Source organism: Taudactylus pleione, unplaced genomic scaffold (genome assembly GCF_031769625.1).
Source record: "Taudactylus pleione unplaced genomic scaffold, aTauple2 ptg000085l, whole genome shotgun sequence".
NCBI lineage: Eukaryota > Metazoa > Chordata > Amphibia > Anura > Myobatrachidae > Taudactylus > Taudactylus pleione.
In genome coordinates, this window is record NW_028284487.1 from 16,774,550 (window position 1) to 16,788,153 (window position 13,604).

Consider the following 13,604-nt stretch of genomic DNA (forward strand, 5'->3'; position numbering starts at 1 on the left):
CCTTATCACCAATGCAGGGAAATTGTACTAATGAACCCATTTGCATGTATATATCTCTGTTTTTTTTTCTATATATATCAGATTCATAATTGGGGTAAGGTGCAATCAGGGAGATTGCTAGACTAGGGAGTCAGGGGGATTGCTACTATTTCAGGGAGTCTCCCTGACAATCAGGAAGAGTTGGTATGATATATATATACAGTCAGGTGCATAAATATTGGGACATTGACAGAATTTTCATATTTTGGCCTCTATTTACCACCACAATAGCTTTGAAATTAAACAAACAAGATGTGCTTTAACTGCAGACTTTCAGATTTAATTTGAGGGTAATTACATCCAAATCAGGTGAACGGTGTAGGAATTACAACGGTTTCTATATGTGCCTCCCACTTTTTAAGGGGCCAAAAGTAATGGGACAAACTAAACAATCCTAAATCTAACTTTCACTTTTTAATACTTTGTTGCAAATCCTTTGCAGGCAATTACAGCCTGAAGTCTGGAACGCATAGACATCACCAGACGCTGGGTTTCATCCCTGGTGAATTTCTGCCAGGTCTCTACTGCAAATGTCTTCAGTTCCTGCTTGTTCTTGGGGCATTTTCCCTTCAGTTTTGTCTTCATCAAGTGAAATGCATGCTCAATCGGATTCAGGTCAGGGGATTGACTTGGCCATTGCATAACATTCCACTATTTAGCCTTAAAAAACTCTTTGGTTGCTTTTGCAGTATGCTTCGAGTCATTGTCCATCTGCACTGTGAAGCGCAGTCCAATGAGTTCTGAAGCATTTGACTGAATATGAGCATATAATATTGCCCAAAACACTTCAGAATTCATTCTGCTGCTTTTGTCAGCAGTGACATCATCAATAAATACAAGGGAACCAGTTCCATTGGCAGCCATACATGCCACGCCATGACACTACCACCACCATGATTCGCTAATGAGGTGGTATGTTTTGGATCATGAGCAGTTCCTTTCCTTCTCCATACTCTTCTCTTCCCATCACTCTGGTACAAGTTGATCTTGGTCTCATCTGTCCATAGGATGTTGTTCCAGAACTGTAATGGCTTTTTTAGATGTTGTTTGGCAAACTCTAATCTGGTCTTCCTGTTTTTGTGGCTCACCAATGGTTTACATCTTGTGGTGAACCCTCTATATTCACTCTTGTGAAGTCTTCTCTTGATTCTTGACTTTGACACATATACACCTACCTCCTGGAGAGTGTTCTTGATTTGGCCAACTGTTGTGAAGGGGTTTTTCTTCACCAGGGAAATAATTCTTCTGTCATCCACCACAGTTATTTTCCGTGGTCTTCCGGGTCTTTTGGTGTTGCTGAGCTGTCAGGTGCGTTCTTTCTTTTTAAGAATGTTCCAAACAGTTGATTTGGCCACACCTAATGTTTTGCTATCTCTCTGATGGGTTTGTTTTGATTTTTCAGCCTAATGATGGCTTGCTTCACTGATAGTAACAGCTCTTTGGATCTCATTTTGAGAGTCGACAGCAACTTATTCCCAATGCAAATGTCACACCTAGAATCAACTCCAGACCTTTTATATGCTAATTTGATAATGAAATAACGAGGGAATAGCCCACACCTGTCCATGAAATAGCTTTTGAGTTGATAGTCCCATTACTTTTGGCCCCTTAAAAAGTGGGAGGCACATACAGAAACCGTTGTAAAACCTACACCGTTCTCCTGATTTGGATATAATTACCCTCAAATTAAATCTGAAAGTCTGCAGTTAAAGCACATCTTGTTTGTTTCATTTCAAAGCCATTGTGGTGGTGAATAGAGGCCAAAATATGAAAATTCTGTCAATGTCCCAATATTTTTGCACCTGACTGTGTGTGTGTATGTGTGTGTATGTATGTATATACATATATATATATATATATATATATATATATTTAGTGTGTATGTGAAGTTAACAGAGCTCACCAAATGCATATTGGGGAAGGGTATTTTTGTGTGATGTGCAGGATCTGTGTCAGTAACCCATTGAGGGACACTGACCGGTCTCTATTGCTTTTTTTTCAGAATTTGGAACATTAGTGTGCAGCCAGTGACTGAAGTAAAAATTTAATAATATATATTGATCAGAGAAAGCAAGTTGCTCTTATACCGCTTTGGCCTTAAATAATGTCACGGTAACGATTCTTTTGAAAATATATGATTTCTGGAAACGTGACTTATAAAAACCGTTCAGTGTTTGCCAACTATTAGTACTTAGAAAGGGGGCTATAAAGGGGTTTCTTAATCTGAGAAATATTTTCCTACTATTAGAGTGCGGGGGGGGGGGAGATGAGGCGGGGGAGTTTATCAGCTGCAGATGTTGCAGACGTGTTTATGGTAGATCCTCTCTCTCATTTCTTGGCTTTTCTGTAATTGGAGAGGTATATGTGGCTTTATACATGGATAAACCAGCTCTACTAGATCACACAGCCTCCTCTGCATGTCTGTGCATGGCCTCCCTGCATTCCTGCACCTCAAAGCCTCTCTGTTCTCAGAACACAACAATCTGCTTTGTTTCTAAACCAAGTGTTTTCCCTTTTCTTAATAACCCTATGTACTTTAAACATTTATTTTTATGTTTTTTGCAGTTGCTATAAAGTTTCTGCCAAACACTCTTTCCTTTGCCCCATCTCAGTCTCTCAATATAATTTGTGTTTGAAAAATGAGGGCAGGGCCGTGTTTGTGTGTTTGTGCACATATTGTGTGAGTAGCAACAAGGATGGGAAGAGTATAATTGCTGTAGCCATGTACTTTTCACAGTGCACTTGGCACAGTGCCTTCTCTATCAGAGCTTATCTATTGTCAATTTAATTCTTAGGATAAACAGTACAGTAGTGTTTTAGACCATAATTGGTTGAGCTGTAAGGGTAGTTTATTTAAAACCTTAATATAACATTATTAATACGGAACATAATTTAGACTGTAAGCTCCAATGGGGCAGAATTTGGTGTGGATATTTGCTCTGCGGAACTGGTGGCTGGCATTGTATAAATAATAATATTATTAGATGTCCAACACGTTAAAAAAAGTTTGTGTGTGTGTATATATATATATATATATTTATTATAGAGAGAGCACATCTGCTTGTGTGCCCGAAAAGGGAGTGTGGCCAAGGAAAAGGGGCGTATCTTTAAGACGTGTCCCATTTTCGACTCTCTTGGAGGCATGCCCGGCACTTATGGACATGCTGAGCTGCCCCCAAGCATTGAGCTCTACAGCACAGTTTTTCCCCACCCGCGGGACACTGCGGCTAGCGGGTGTGGTTTCAGAGGGGGGCCGCACCGGAGAGCAGGGTGCTTTTTGCCCTTTAGAAATAGAGCAGGGCGTGGCACCCCGCTAAAACAGCCTAGTGGGAACTATATATATATATATATATATATATATATATATATATATATATATATATATACATACATATATACACACACACACACATGCATATGTATTGATTATTCTTGGTGAAGTTAAGTGTTGGAAGCACAAATGCTATCACTAATTCATTGTTGTGTAGCGGTGCTATTACTTCCACAAAAGCAATTATTCCACTAAGGAGCTGAACTAAGATTCTGTGTTTACATGTATGTGGTTTCTGTAGTGACGGGCAGTTACTTTATGTATTTTATATATTATCACTGGACTCCTTGGTCCAAATGTAATAGGGTGGAAGTTTAGACGTTTAAATTGTGAGTTTTTTCAGTCTATAAACATACGAGTTTGCATGTTCTTGGACTCTATTACATTGGCCGAGTTTAAAAAGTGTGAGAGTTTACGGCTAAACTTTCACATATCTAAACTCTCATTTGGCCCCGTCTTCTAATATCCTTATTATATACAATAGGGGTTGACCATTCCCTTTATAATATGTGAAAAGTGACTATCCCTTCAGTATTAAATAGTTATTAGCCAATAGTACTAGAATGTTTATATAAAGGTATATTTAAATGAGGAATGTAAAAGAAAGTAACATAACATGACAACCTCAGGGTACAAGGAGTTGGCCAGCACATATACAATGCACACAATTTACAGGAAAAATCTGGGCAAATATTTTTTAAACCTATCTCTTCCCTCAAGTAGCAGAATTGTCGAGGTGTGTCGGGGTTGGGGTACTAATGGGAGTCTCACGGACATTTCGGATATAGGGGCCTCTGTATCAAAGCTTGATGATAAAATTGTGAGATATAAATCACCAACCAATCCGCTTCTACCTTACCTTTTATAGGCTGTGTTTGAAAAATGACACTTAGGAGCTGATTGGCTAATGCTTTTTCTCTCACAATTTTATCTAGCGTTCCCGCCAGGCTGTTTTAGCGGGGCTCTGCGCCTTGCCCTCCTTCTGAAGGGCAAAAAGTGCCCTGCCTCACCGCGCAGTGCCCCGCTTAAACAGCCTGCGGGTGCCGTCTACACCCGCGGGTCGCAGCGTCCCGCGGGTGGGGAAATGTGCGGTGACCCGGTCACTGCCGGTAAATAGACGCTGGGCGCATGCGCCTGGTATCTATTCTACCTGTCAGCAGCGCTTGGGGGCTGCCCGTCGTGTCCGTAAGTGCCGGGCATGCCCCCAAGAGTGACGAAAAGGGGACGCTTCTTATAGGCACGCCCCCTTTTCAATGACCACGCCCCCTCTCTAGATCCGGCGCACTGTCTGCCGCCGGAGCTAGAGTGATCACTATTATCTCTCATCAAACTTTGATACATAGGCCCCATAATCAGCCCATTAGAATAACCATTCGCTAACTTTGCAAGAGACTGCATAATGTTGAATCTGAATATTGTTTTGAGCAGGATAACAGGGTGTGGCAATCATCCAGTCACCTTTTTTTTTTCGACAACCTGCCTTCCTCCAGTTCCTTTCTGAGATGAGTAATGGTACATACACACGGTCAGATTTTCCTTCAGATTTGTACAATAACGAATTTAAAAATCGTTCATATCTGAAAGAAAATCTGACGTGTCCTTGCAACGATGAACGATGCGCGTTCCCGTTTGTCAGATAACTATATCTGACATCTGATGTGTTTGCAGTTAGTTATGGTCGATTTTCATTAATTTTAATACTGTCAAAAATTGTTCGTAGTTCATGAAATCGTTGGTAAAATCGTTTAAATTGTTAGTCGTTTATCGTTCATAGTTTATTGTTCGTCTAACAGATCTGACCGTGTGTATGCACCATAACATTTTCAAAACACTTCCATTCAGCATTTTTGCAGCTGGTAATTAAGTGTAGTCCTCCCAATTCTATTCAAAGACCTGTGACATAATAATTTTTAAATCCATAATGGCATTTCGCAGTATGGCAACACAAATATGGAGCTTGAAAATTGTATTGCATGAAATTTGCACTTTTACAATTTGTATGGAATTTTAACCAATGTTGCTCATATCTCTACACCAATTTTAGTTATATTATTACTTAGATGGAGGTTTAAAAAATTGCCCCTTTCATCCAGGATACTATATATTGTTTTATCAATGATTTGATGTGGTGATGGAATTGTGAGCATCAGGCATTTTAATCCATTAGCTGTAGGAGCAAGAGTAGGTCAGATAAAGCTTGCCTTTATACAGAGTAGCAGTGTCTAGTTAATTTGGGGCGTATGATCTGTTGATTTGTCCCGAGTCATGGGAGAAGGAGTCTTTATCTTCAATTCTTTGTATAATATTTACACAGGGAGTTTTGTTTAATGTCACATGATTTGTATGGCTATCCACATTTTATACAGGCCCACACCCTGCTCTGTCTGTGTATATACACAATATTTGTAGGCTTCATTATATACCCGTGTATATTACATGTAATGCTGTCACACGCGGAATGGTGAGGTGTGTGCGTCTCCTAATATTTCACATGCTTTTGTTTAATATTTGAAGTATTTTTTCCTTGTTTCTTACAGCCTGAAGTCCTAATGCAAACATATGTGCAGTCAGAGCCAGCAAAGTCTTGTAGAAGGTAACTGACTCGATAAATCAAGGTAATTTTTTCCCCATATTTAATGTGCCTACAAGTTAAACTATCAAACAGCTATCATGTACTTTTTTAACTCTGCGCCTGATTCACTACGGAATGCAACTGTGAATGCAATAGCGATTACGCACGCAGTTCAACTGCGATAGTATGCTAATTTATTGTGATCGCAATGCCATACGCAGAACTACATAAGGACGCCCACCTTACCTTGCACATCCGTAATGTTTAGCAAGACTGCGAAATCATTGGTACAATCGAGTACCATCGCAGCCTCATGCACACTTGCAGAAGCCCTGACCTTACTCAGAAATTGCTATCTTCCATGCACGCTATCAGGCCTCAGGCTGCGTAGGCCATCGCAGTAGATAATTTATGCACGCCCCTGCAACGGCGTTGAAACGCACTGGCACGCCTGCGTTCGCCCGACCCGTCACCACCCAAAAACGGCACTTCCAGTCAATCACTCTGCCGAGGGTCTGCGCAGTTACTGCGACCACAGTCCTGATCACAATGGCTAGTTGGCGCATTGCAGTGCATGCGCAGTACGCAACAATCGGCAGTTGCATACGCTAGTGAATCAGGCCCTCTGTCTGCCAAGTGTATCTTTCTTTAACGTATACCAAATATATGGATTCCCATGGTGGCTACAGCACCTTTCCAATACAGTAACACAACTCTTTGCAATGATGATGACAGCATCTGCAAAGGAGTCCTGCTTGCAGGTCTTTAATAAAGCTTTAGCGAAAGACAAGGCTGCCAGGCCAGCTCCAATGATGCAAAATGATACTATCAGATTTAAATTTTCTTACACACATCTATAGATTAACGATAGCATAAAACACATTTAAACCTTAGTAATGCTGGACATACACTGCCAGATAAAATGCCTGTCAGGCCGATAGACATTTTATCTGACACCCAGCAGATATCGCTGGCATACCATGGGATATCGCACAGTGTATTGGCCCCGATATCTGCGCTCTGCCCCTGGGGTGGAGACATTTCGCTGTGAAGAAACGGGAAATGTTCGTCTGTGAGCCGCGGCTGGGCATACACTACCCAATGCGGCCAACATTTAACTTACAAAATATTGCATCGGACGGGCATGCTAGACAATCTGACATGCCTGACCGACCGATATTTTACCCTCGGTCGCCCGCACACACAGTACAATTATCCGGGTGATCCACTGATATCGGCGGATTGTCCCAATATTTGTATAGTGTATGCCCAACAGAAGGTTTAAACAAAATGAAAAAAAAAAAAACACCCAAAAAGAGAAAAGAAGACCCTTTAGAATGACTAGAGCTATGTCCTTTGTTGCAATTGGCCCATGAAACATAATGATTGCTATAGCTAGTAGACTACACATGGCTAATCCACTGTTTGGCCAGTTCTGTTCCAATTCCCTGATAAAAAGAGTGTGGATAGCCTAACCATTATACAGGGCCATGAGAGCTGAACAGATGGGGTGGGGGGCAGCTCACGCGCTGCAAAGGGAGACATTTGTCCCCCTCAGCAGCTGACCCAGGCCCCACTGATAAGTCTGGGCCCTGGTAATCACTACCCCCTCGGTGCCAAATCTGCTATGTTGTTTATTACTAACCAGAAAAATAAGTAACTAATTTTCAAAGAAAACAATAATGTGTGGAATAAATTTCCACCGCTCCCACCTCTGAGAGAAATTTATAGGGGATGGTAGATGTCCCTGTGTCATTAGAAGTTCCCGCATCTGAAAGTCCATGAAAGCTAATACCTCTTTTCCACCAAAATCCCAGGTCCAGCCGGGCCACTGAACACGGGTTTCAAGCCGTCACAGGGGCTTGAACCCGTTTTACACCGCAGGCTGGACCCAGGATACTGCCGGAGCTTACCTCTGCTGGCTCTTGGAGATTACATCCTCTCTAAGCACTAGGAAATGCGGCTCTCTCTTTGCTGTCAATGTGATCTGGTTGGATCACTCGGTATACCCGTTTTCACTGAGCCTTTCCCGGGTCTTACCCGAGTAAAATTCTGCTTGCGACCCAGGAAGAAATGCTGGGTCAGTCAACACGATTTTCCTAGGACCCTTTTCCATTGAACCGCGACCCGGGTTGACACTGCAATAACACTGCAATAACCCTGGTTTTAGCGGCAGTGGAAAAAGGGTGTAAGATACCAATAATACAGTGGTTAATTAAAACTGGATGACTTCATATCATGAATGGCCTTTGGAACCTAAAACGGCTAATAACAGAAGATAATAGTGTGCGGTGGAAAATTATAACTAAAGTCAGGGTATGTAAATGCTTTTTTAATTTTATGTGAACCTAACATTTAAGATTAGTGGCCTTTAACTTTTTATTTAAGTAGTTGAATCTGCAATAGCATGAATAGTTAATGGAGCATATTGGGGTCACATTTTATTCTAAGAGGTCAAGTGGAGATATTACCCATAGTTACCAATCAGATTATAGCTATTATTTACCTAGTACAGTCTATAAAATTATAGTTAGAATTTATTTGGTTGCTATGGCCAACAGCTCCACTTGTCCTCCTCTGAAGGTTTGGTAAATCTCACACTAGATGGCCAACACCCCACTTCTGTATTTACACCTTTTTGTAAAGCATGTGGTGTAATGTCCTCTGTATCTGTTTCTATAGCCATGTTTGTTACCCAGTTACCTTAACTGACATTGTAGTCATGCATCTGCAATGCAGTACTTTGATGGTAATTAACTGAAGTTTGCATATTAATTTCTAATTGTTACCTTCAATTCAGTGATGGAAACCATATAATATCATATAACACATTCATATTATACCATTGCTGAAACCATGTGATGTTTCCTTTTTATGTTTCAGATGGAGGAGGAAGATACTCGGGAACTTCTGCTACCCAACTGGCAAGGGAGTGGATCAATGGGTCTAACCCTAGACCAGAATGAAGGAGGAGTATTTGTGAAACAGTTGGTGCAGAACTCACCAGCTGCCAAAACAGGAGTTGTAAAGGAAGGTGAGTGCTGTTTAGCCAGAAATAAGTGTTACGTTGGTCTGATTCTAACCTCCTTGTCTGTATTAAGTGGAAGAGGGGAACTGGGGAAAAAGTACTAGGGCGAGAAAATATGTTTGTCATTTGTTCCCACATAAATATGAAACAAAAACAAACTCTTTTTTTTGTCTGTTTAGGTGACCAGATTGTAGGGGCAACCGTTTACTTTGACAACATGTCGTCAGAAGACATACAAAATCTACTGGCAAATGTAGGACACCATACCGTAGGTCTCAAGCTACAGAGAAAAGGGGATCGATCCCCACTACCTGGCGCGACCTTTTCACATGACGTCTTTAGCCTGAAAAGTCCTGATGTTGTTCTGGTGAGCAAGTTCCAATATTCTGTTTTTCAGTGACACAGTAGTGTTGTCTACATATCAGTGTTTATTTTCTAATATAAAGCAAATTATATTTTTAAGCTTACAGTGAGCCATATTTATCAAAGCAAATTTGTGCCACCAACCTTCCAACAGTGTTCTCTTCTAGGCAGATTTGTTTATTTCTTTTTGCATTGCATTCACTTGATTCAACAAAGCAGGTCTGTTGTTGTATCCAAGGGCAGCTGAAAATAAACAATTCTAGAAGTTAACAAAATATATGTACAATCCAATCCATGCATATAAAATACGACACAGAAGCGCTCACCTACAGTGTATGTTGATCAAAGCTGTGTTGGATAGTTGGAATTATAAATATAAAATATCTCTCCAATGTTTGTCAAAAGAAAATGTATTAATCAATTAGTCTATAGGAGACACATTGCTCCAGAAATAAAACAAAAAATATAGAAATAGAAATATAAAACCCAAAATCCTGAACCATAAAGTCAGGACCAGATTGGTTGTGTTGCAGGACCGTGGCTTGAAGAATTGAACAGTAAATTGGTAGGTTCCTTTAGGAAACCCCTATCCGTAGTGTATCTATGTCCCCAGGTCACCGTATAAAAGTTGCAAATGTAACTAGTCTCAGTGTCCCCTTGGCACTCAGGTGTACAGTATCTGCAGGTATATCACTACGATATCTGCCTGGGTGTTTGTGGTGAGGGTAGTAAGTGTGCCCCTTTAGAGGGTTACTCACCGTATGTTAAATACGTCGCCCTTCTAATAAGCACCAAGTAGTGTGAGATGCTTCTGGGGGTGATAAGGAAATCTGGGTGAAAGCAGTGCCTTTCCATATGCTGGCGTACGTGACCCCTATAAGCATTTGCTTGTATGTAGCAGTGTCGATAGAACTCACATTGGCTGAAATGTCAAGACTTAGTGTGTCTACAGTCACGGTGTCCCGTGCTGCGACTTACCCTTAGTCCCGTATCCAGAGAAGGGGAGAGTCGGAGAGACCTCATGGAGCTGCAATGTCCTGCCGTGCACAGAGGGTCACCTCACAGAGAGGAGAGTGCTGGGGACTTCAGTCGCCGATGGTATCAGGGAACCCGCATGCTGGATATATCCTGCTCTCTGGTATCCAGTCTGAAGATGCTGGGAGGCAGCGTGCCGCACTTCCTAGTATGCACGTCTCTCTCCCTCTACAGTCCGTGTTGTGTCACATGTTACTAACGCGTTTCGGCCTATCACGGCCTTCTTCAAGGGTCACACACATGACACAACATGGACTCCAGATGGAGCGAGATGCGCGTACTAGGAAGTGCCACACGCTGCCTCCCAGCATCTTCAGACTGGATACCAGAGAGCAGGATATATCCAGCACGCGGGTTCCCTGATACCATCGGCGACTGAAGTCCCCAGCACTCTCCTCTCTGTGAGGTGACCCTCTGTGCACGGCAGGACATTGCAGCTCCACGAGGTCTCTCCGACTCTCCCCCCTCTCTGGATACGGGACTAAGGGTAAGTCGCAGTACGGGACACCGTGACTGTAGACACACTAAGTCTTGACATTTCATCCAGTGTGAGTTCTACTTGGTGTTTATTACAAGGGTGACGTATTTAACATACGGTGAGTAACCCTCTAAAGGGGCACACTTATTACCCTCACCACAAACACTCAGGCAGATATCGCAGTGATATACCTGCAGATACTGTACACCTGAGTGCCAAGGGGACACTGAGACTAGTTACATTTGCAAATTTTGTATGGTGACCTGGGGACATAGATACACTACGGATAGGGGCTCCCTTAAGGAACCTACCAATTTACTGGTCACTTCTTCAAGCCACGGTCCTGCAACACAACCAATCTTGTCCTGACTTTATGGTTCAGGATTTTTGGTTTTATATTTCTACTTCTATTTTTTTGTTTTATTTCTGGAGCAATGTGCCTCCTATAGACTAATTGATTAATACATTTTCTTTTGACATAAACATTGGCGAGATATTTTATATTTATAATTCCAACTATCCAACACAGCTTCCATCAACATACACTGTAGGTGAGCGCTTCTGTGTCCTATTTGATATACGGAGATTAATTTTTTAAAGTCTGGGTACCTCTAGACACGTACCAGCTCACATCTATTTACTATTTCAGGACAATCCATGCACATTAGGGTCAATCCAATTAGGTGCGATGTACTCGCATATGCTAGTCAGCACAAAAACGGCTGCACTTGACTGCAGCCCAAATTTGCATAAAAGTGTTCGCAGCCCCATAGGGCTCCAATTAAAATTATGCAAATTCAGACACGGAGCGGGCCGCAAGGGGTGCGAGATGCGATACCGTTGCCAGTGTTTTGGCGCCGTGGCAACGGCAAATTGTACTTTTCGCAAGTAATTGGAATGAGCCCTTAGTCTTTCAAATAAATAGTATTTATACAAAACTGTATGCACTGCCAATAATAGACTAAGGTGATCTTCTTTAGTACAGTATATTAATAGAAGATCATTTGTTCATTTAACCTATGTTGCAAGTTTCTTGTATATAAACATCTTTATAGCGATTGAATAAATGAATCAAAAAAAGCAGTCCGTTTGACAGAAACTGTTAAGTTCCCCCTTAAGCTGACCATAGACTACATACACTATGTGCCAAATGATCCAACCAAACTGCACGATTGTACATGTTTGACAATAAAATCGAATGATCCCAACCATTTAACAGCCATTTTCAGATGTTAAACTATTTTGTTCATGCCCATACACTGAATGACAATTGTTTAGAAATGTTTTGCATCGGCCAGATCTGAACAATTATTGTTTAGTGTATGGTCAGCGAAGCAAACAAACAATATTGGTACGACACAGTGCAAAACAATTTTATATCTACAATAATTGCATCCCAGAAATATCCGCCTCACTCCAGAGATCGCCGTCCTCATGGACCCTGAGGAAGCATTGTATCCTGACTGGTACCACAGAGCTACTATATAATACGTATAGTGTATGCACTTATTAGATAGTAATATGCACTGTACAAGCAGTAATATAAGCAGGCCACCAGTGACCTGTGTATAGTGATCAGTGTGTAACAGGTGTGTGATGTTGGTGTGAACTGTGTCTGGAAATAAATATGTAATGGGTACTTAAATAGTGATATAATGGATCGGAAGGGGGCCCTAAGAAATATTTTGCCTAGGGCCCCACAAAGTCTTAATCCGGACAATAATATAAATTATTCCATCTTTAAGGAATTCAGTAAGTCATGTTATTCATAATGGACAGATACACTGCAGAAAAATGCACATATTATATGCTATTTATAGCTATACAATATAGGTTTTATATTAATTGGTTGAGTAAATGAAGGTTCCCAGGGATGGACTCTTTGCTATATATGGTGGACATGTTTGATTGCCCAAAGCTGACTACGCCATTTAATCATGTTTGAACATATTCAATAGATTAATAACTTAGCTTTGCCAATATAGGCTTTTATATGGGTGCTTTATGCAAACAATGGGCCTGATTCTGAGATTTACACAATGCTGATATTTCCAGTGATTGAGCGATTGTTAGCCATTATGCATGCGCGAATCCCGTACTGTGCACGCGCAGCGATTGTATTGCAGTTATGCTCGTACAGAGGCAGAGGAGTAGCGTGGAACCATGGGCCTGGAGAAAGTGCATGTCATACCAAGGCTCCCCCCCCCTCCCTGTACTGAACTGTGCCAGTAGGGTATTTCCAGCCTGCGGGGGAATACTGAAGTGAAGAGAAAAAGAGCAAACAGTGGCAGTACAACACTTGGCATTGAGGTCCCATTTGGGGAATAGATTGCTTTGGTGATGCACTATCTGACATTAAGGGGTAGCTCCTTTGGCACTGCTTTATTTATGTATAGCTCCTAGGATCTAACTTTTATCTCCTTTGAATCATTGTTATTAGTCAATAGAGGAGATTGTATTACTGTATATATTCTGATCATTTAACTTAAATTGACAAAATGCATGTGCAAGAGTGAAATGACACAGGGTGCACAGCTTATTACTGCAATTACTGCCCCAAGCAGCTTTCACTGGCGTGGGTTGGTATATTGGTTATCGCTCTCTCTTGATCCTAGATGTCCGCTGGTCAGGCTCTGCGAGTAGTGAGACTTGGCGGTTAGTGGCAATAAAAATACTTCCAGATAATAGCGCTATGTCACTGTAGTTAACTACAGTGACATAGCGCTATTATCTGGAAGTATTTGACTGGAGAGGGATC

The 13,604-nt window shown here is 41.5% G+C and overlaps 1 protein-coding gene across 1 annotated transcript in view; it reads left to right on the forward strand.

Moving 5' to 3' along the window:
- Nucleotides 1-13,604, forward strand: part of AHNAK (AHNAK nucleoprotein) — a 63,748-nt gene that overhangs the window by 32,492 nt on the left and 17,652 nt on the right. The window contains exons 2-4 of the mRNA XM_088468396.1: nucleotides 5,908-5,985; nucleotides 8,826-8,976; nucleotides 9,150-9,337. Coding sequence (XP_088324522.1) covers nucleotides 8,826-8,976; nucleotides 9,150-9,337 — 339 coding nt within the window. The 5' untranslated portion in view covers nucleotides 5,908-5,985. The remainder of the gene's footprint in view (nucleotides 1-5,907; nucleotides 5,986-8,825; nucleotides 8,977-9,149; nucleotides 9,338-13,604) is intronic.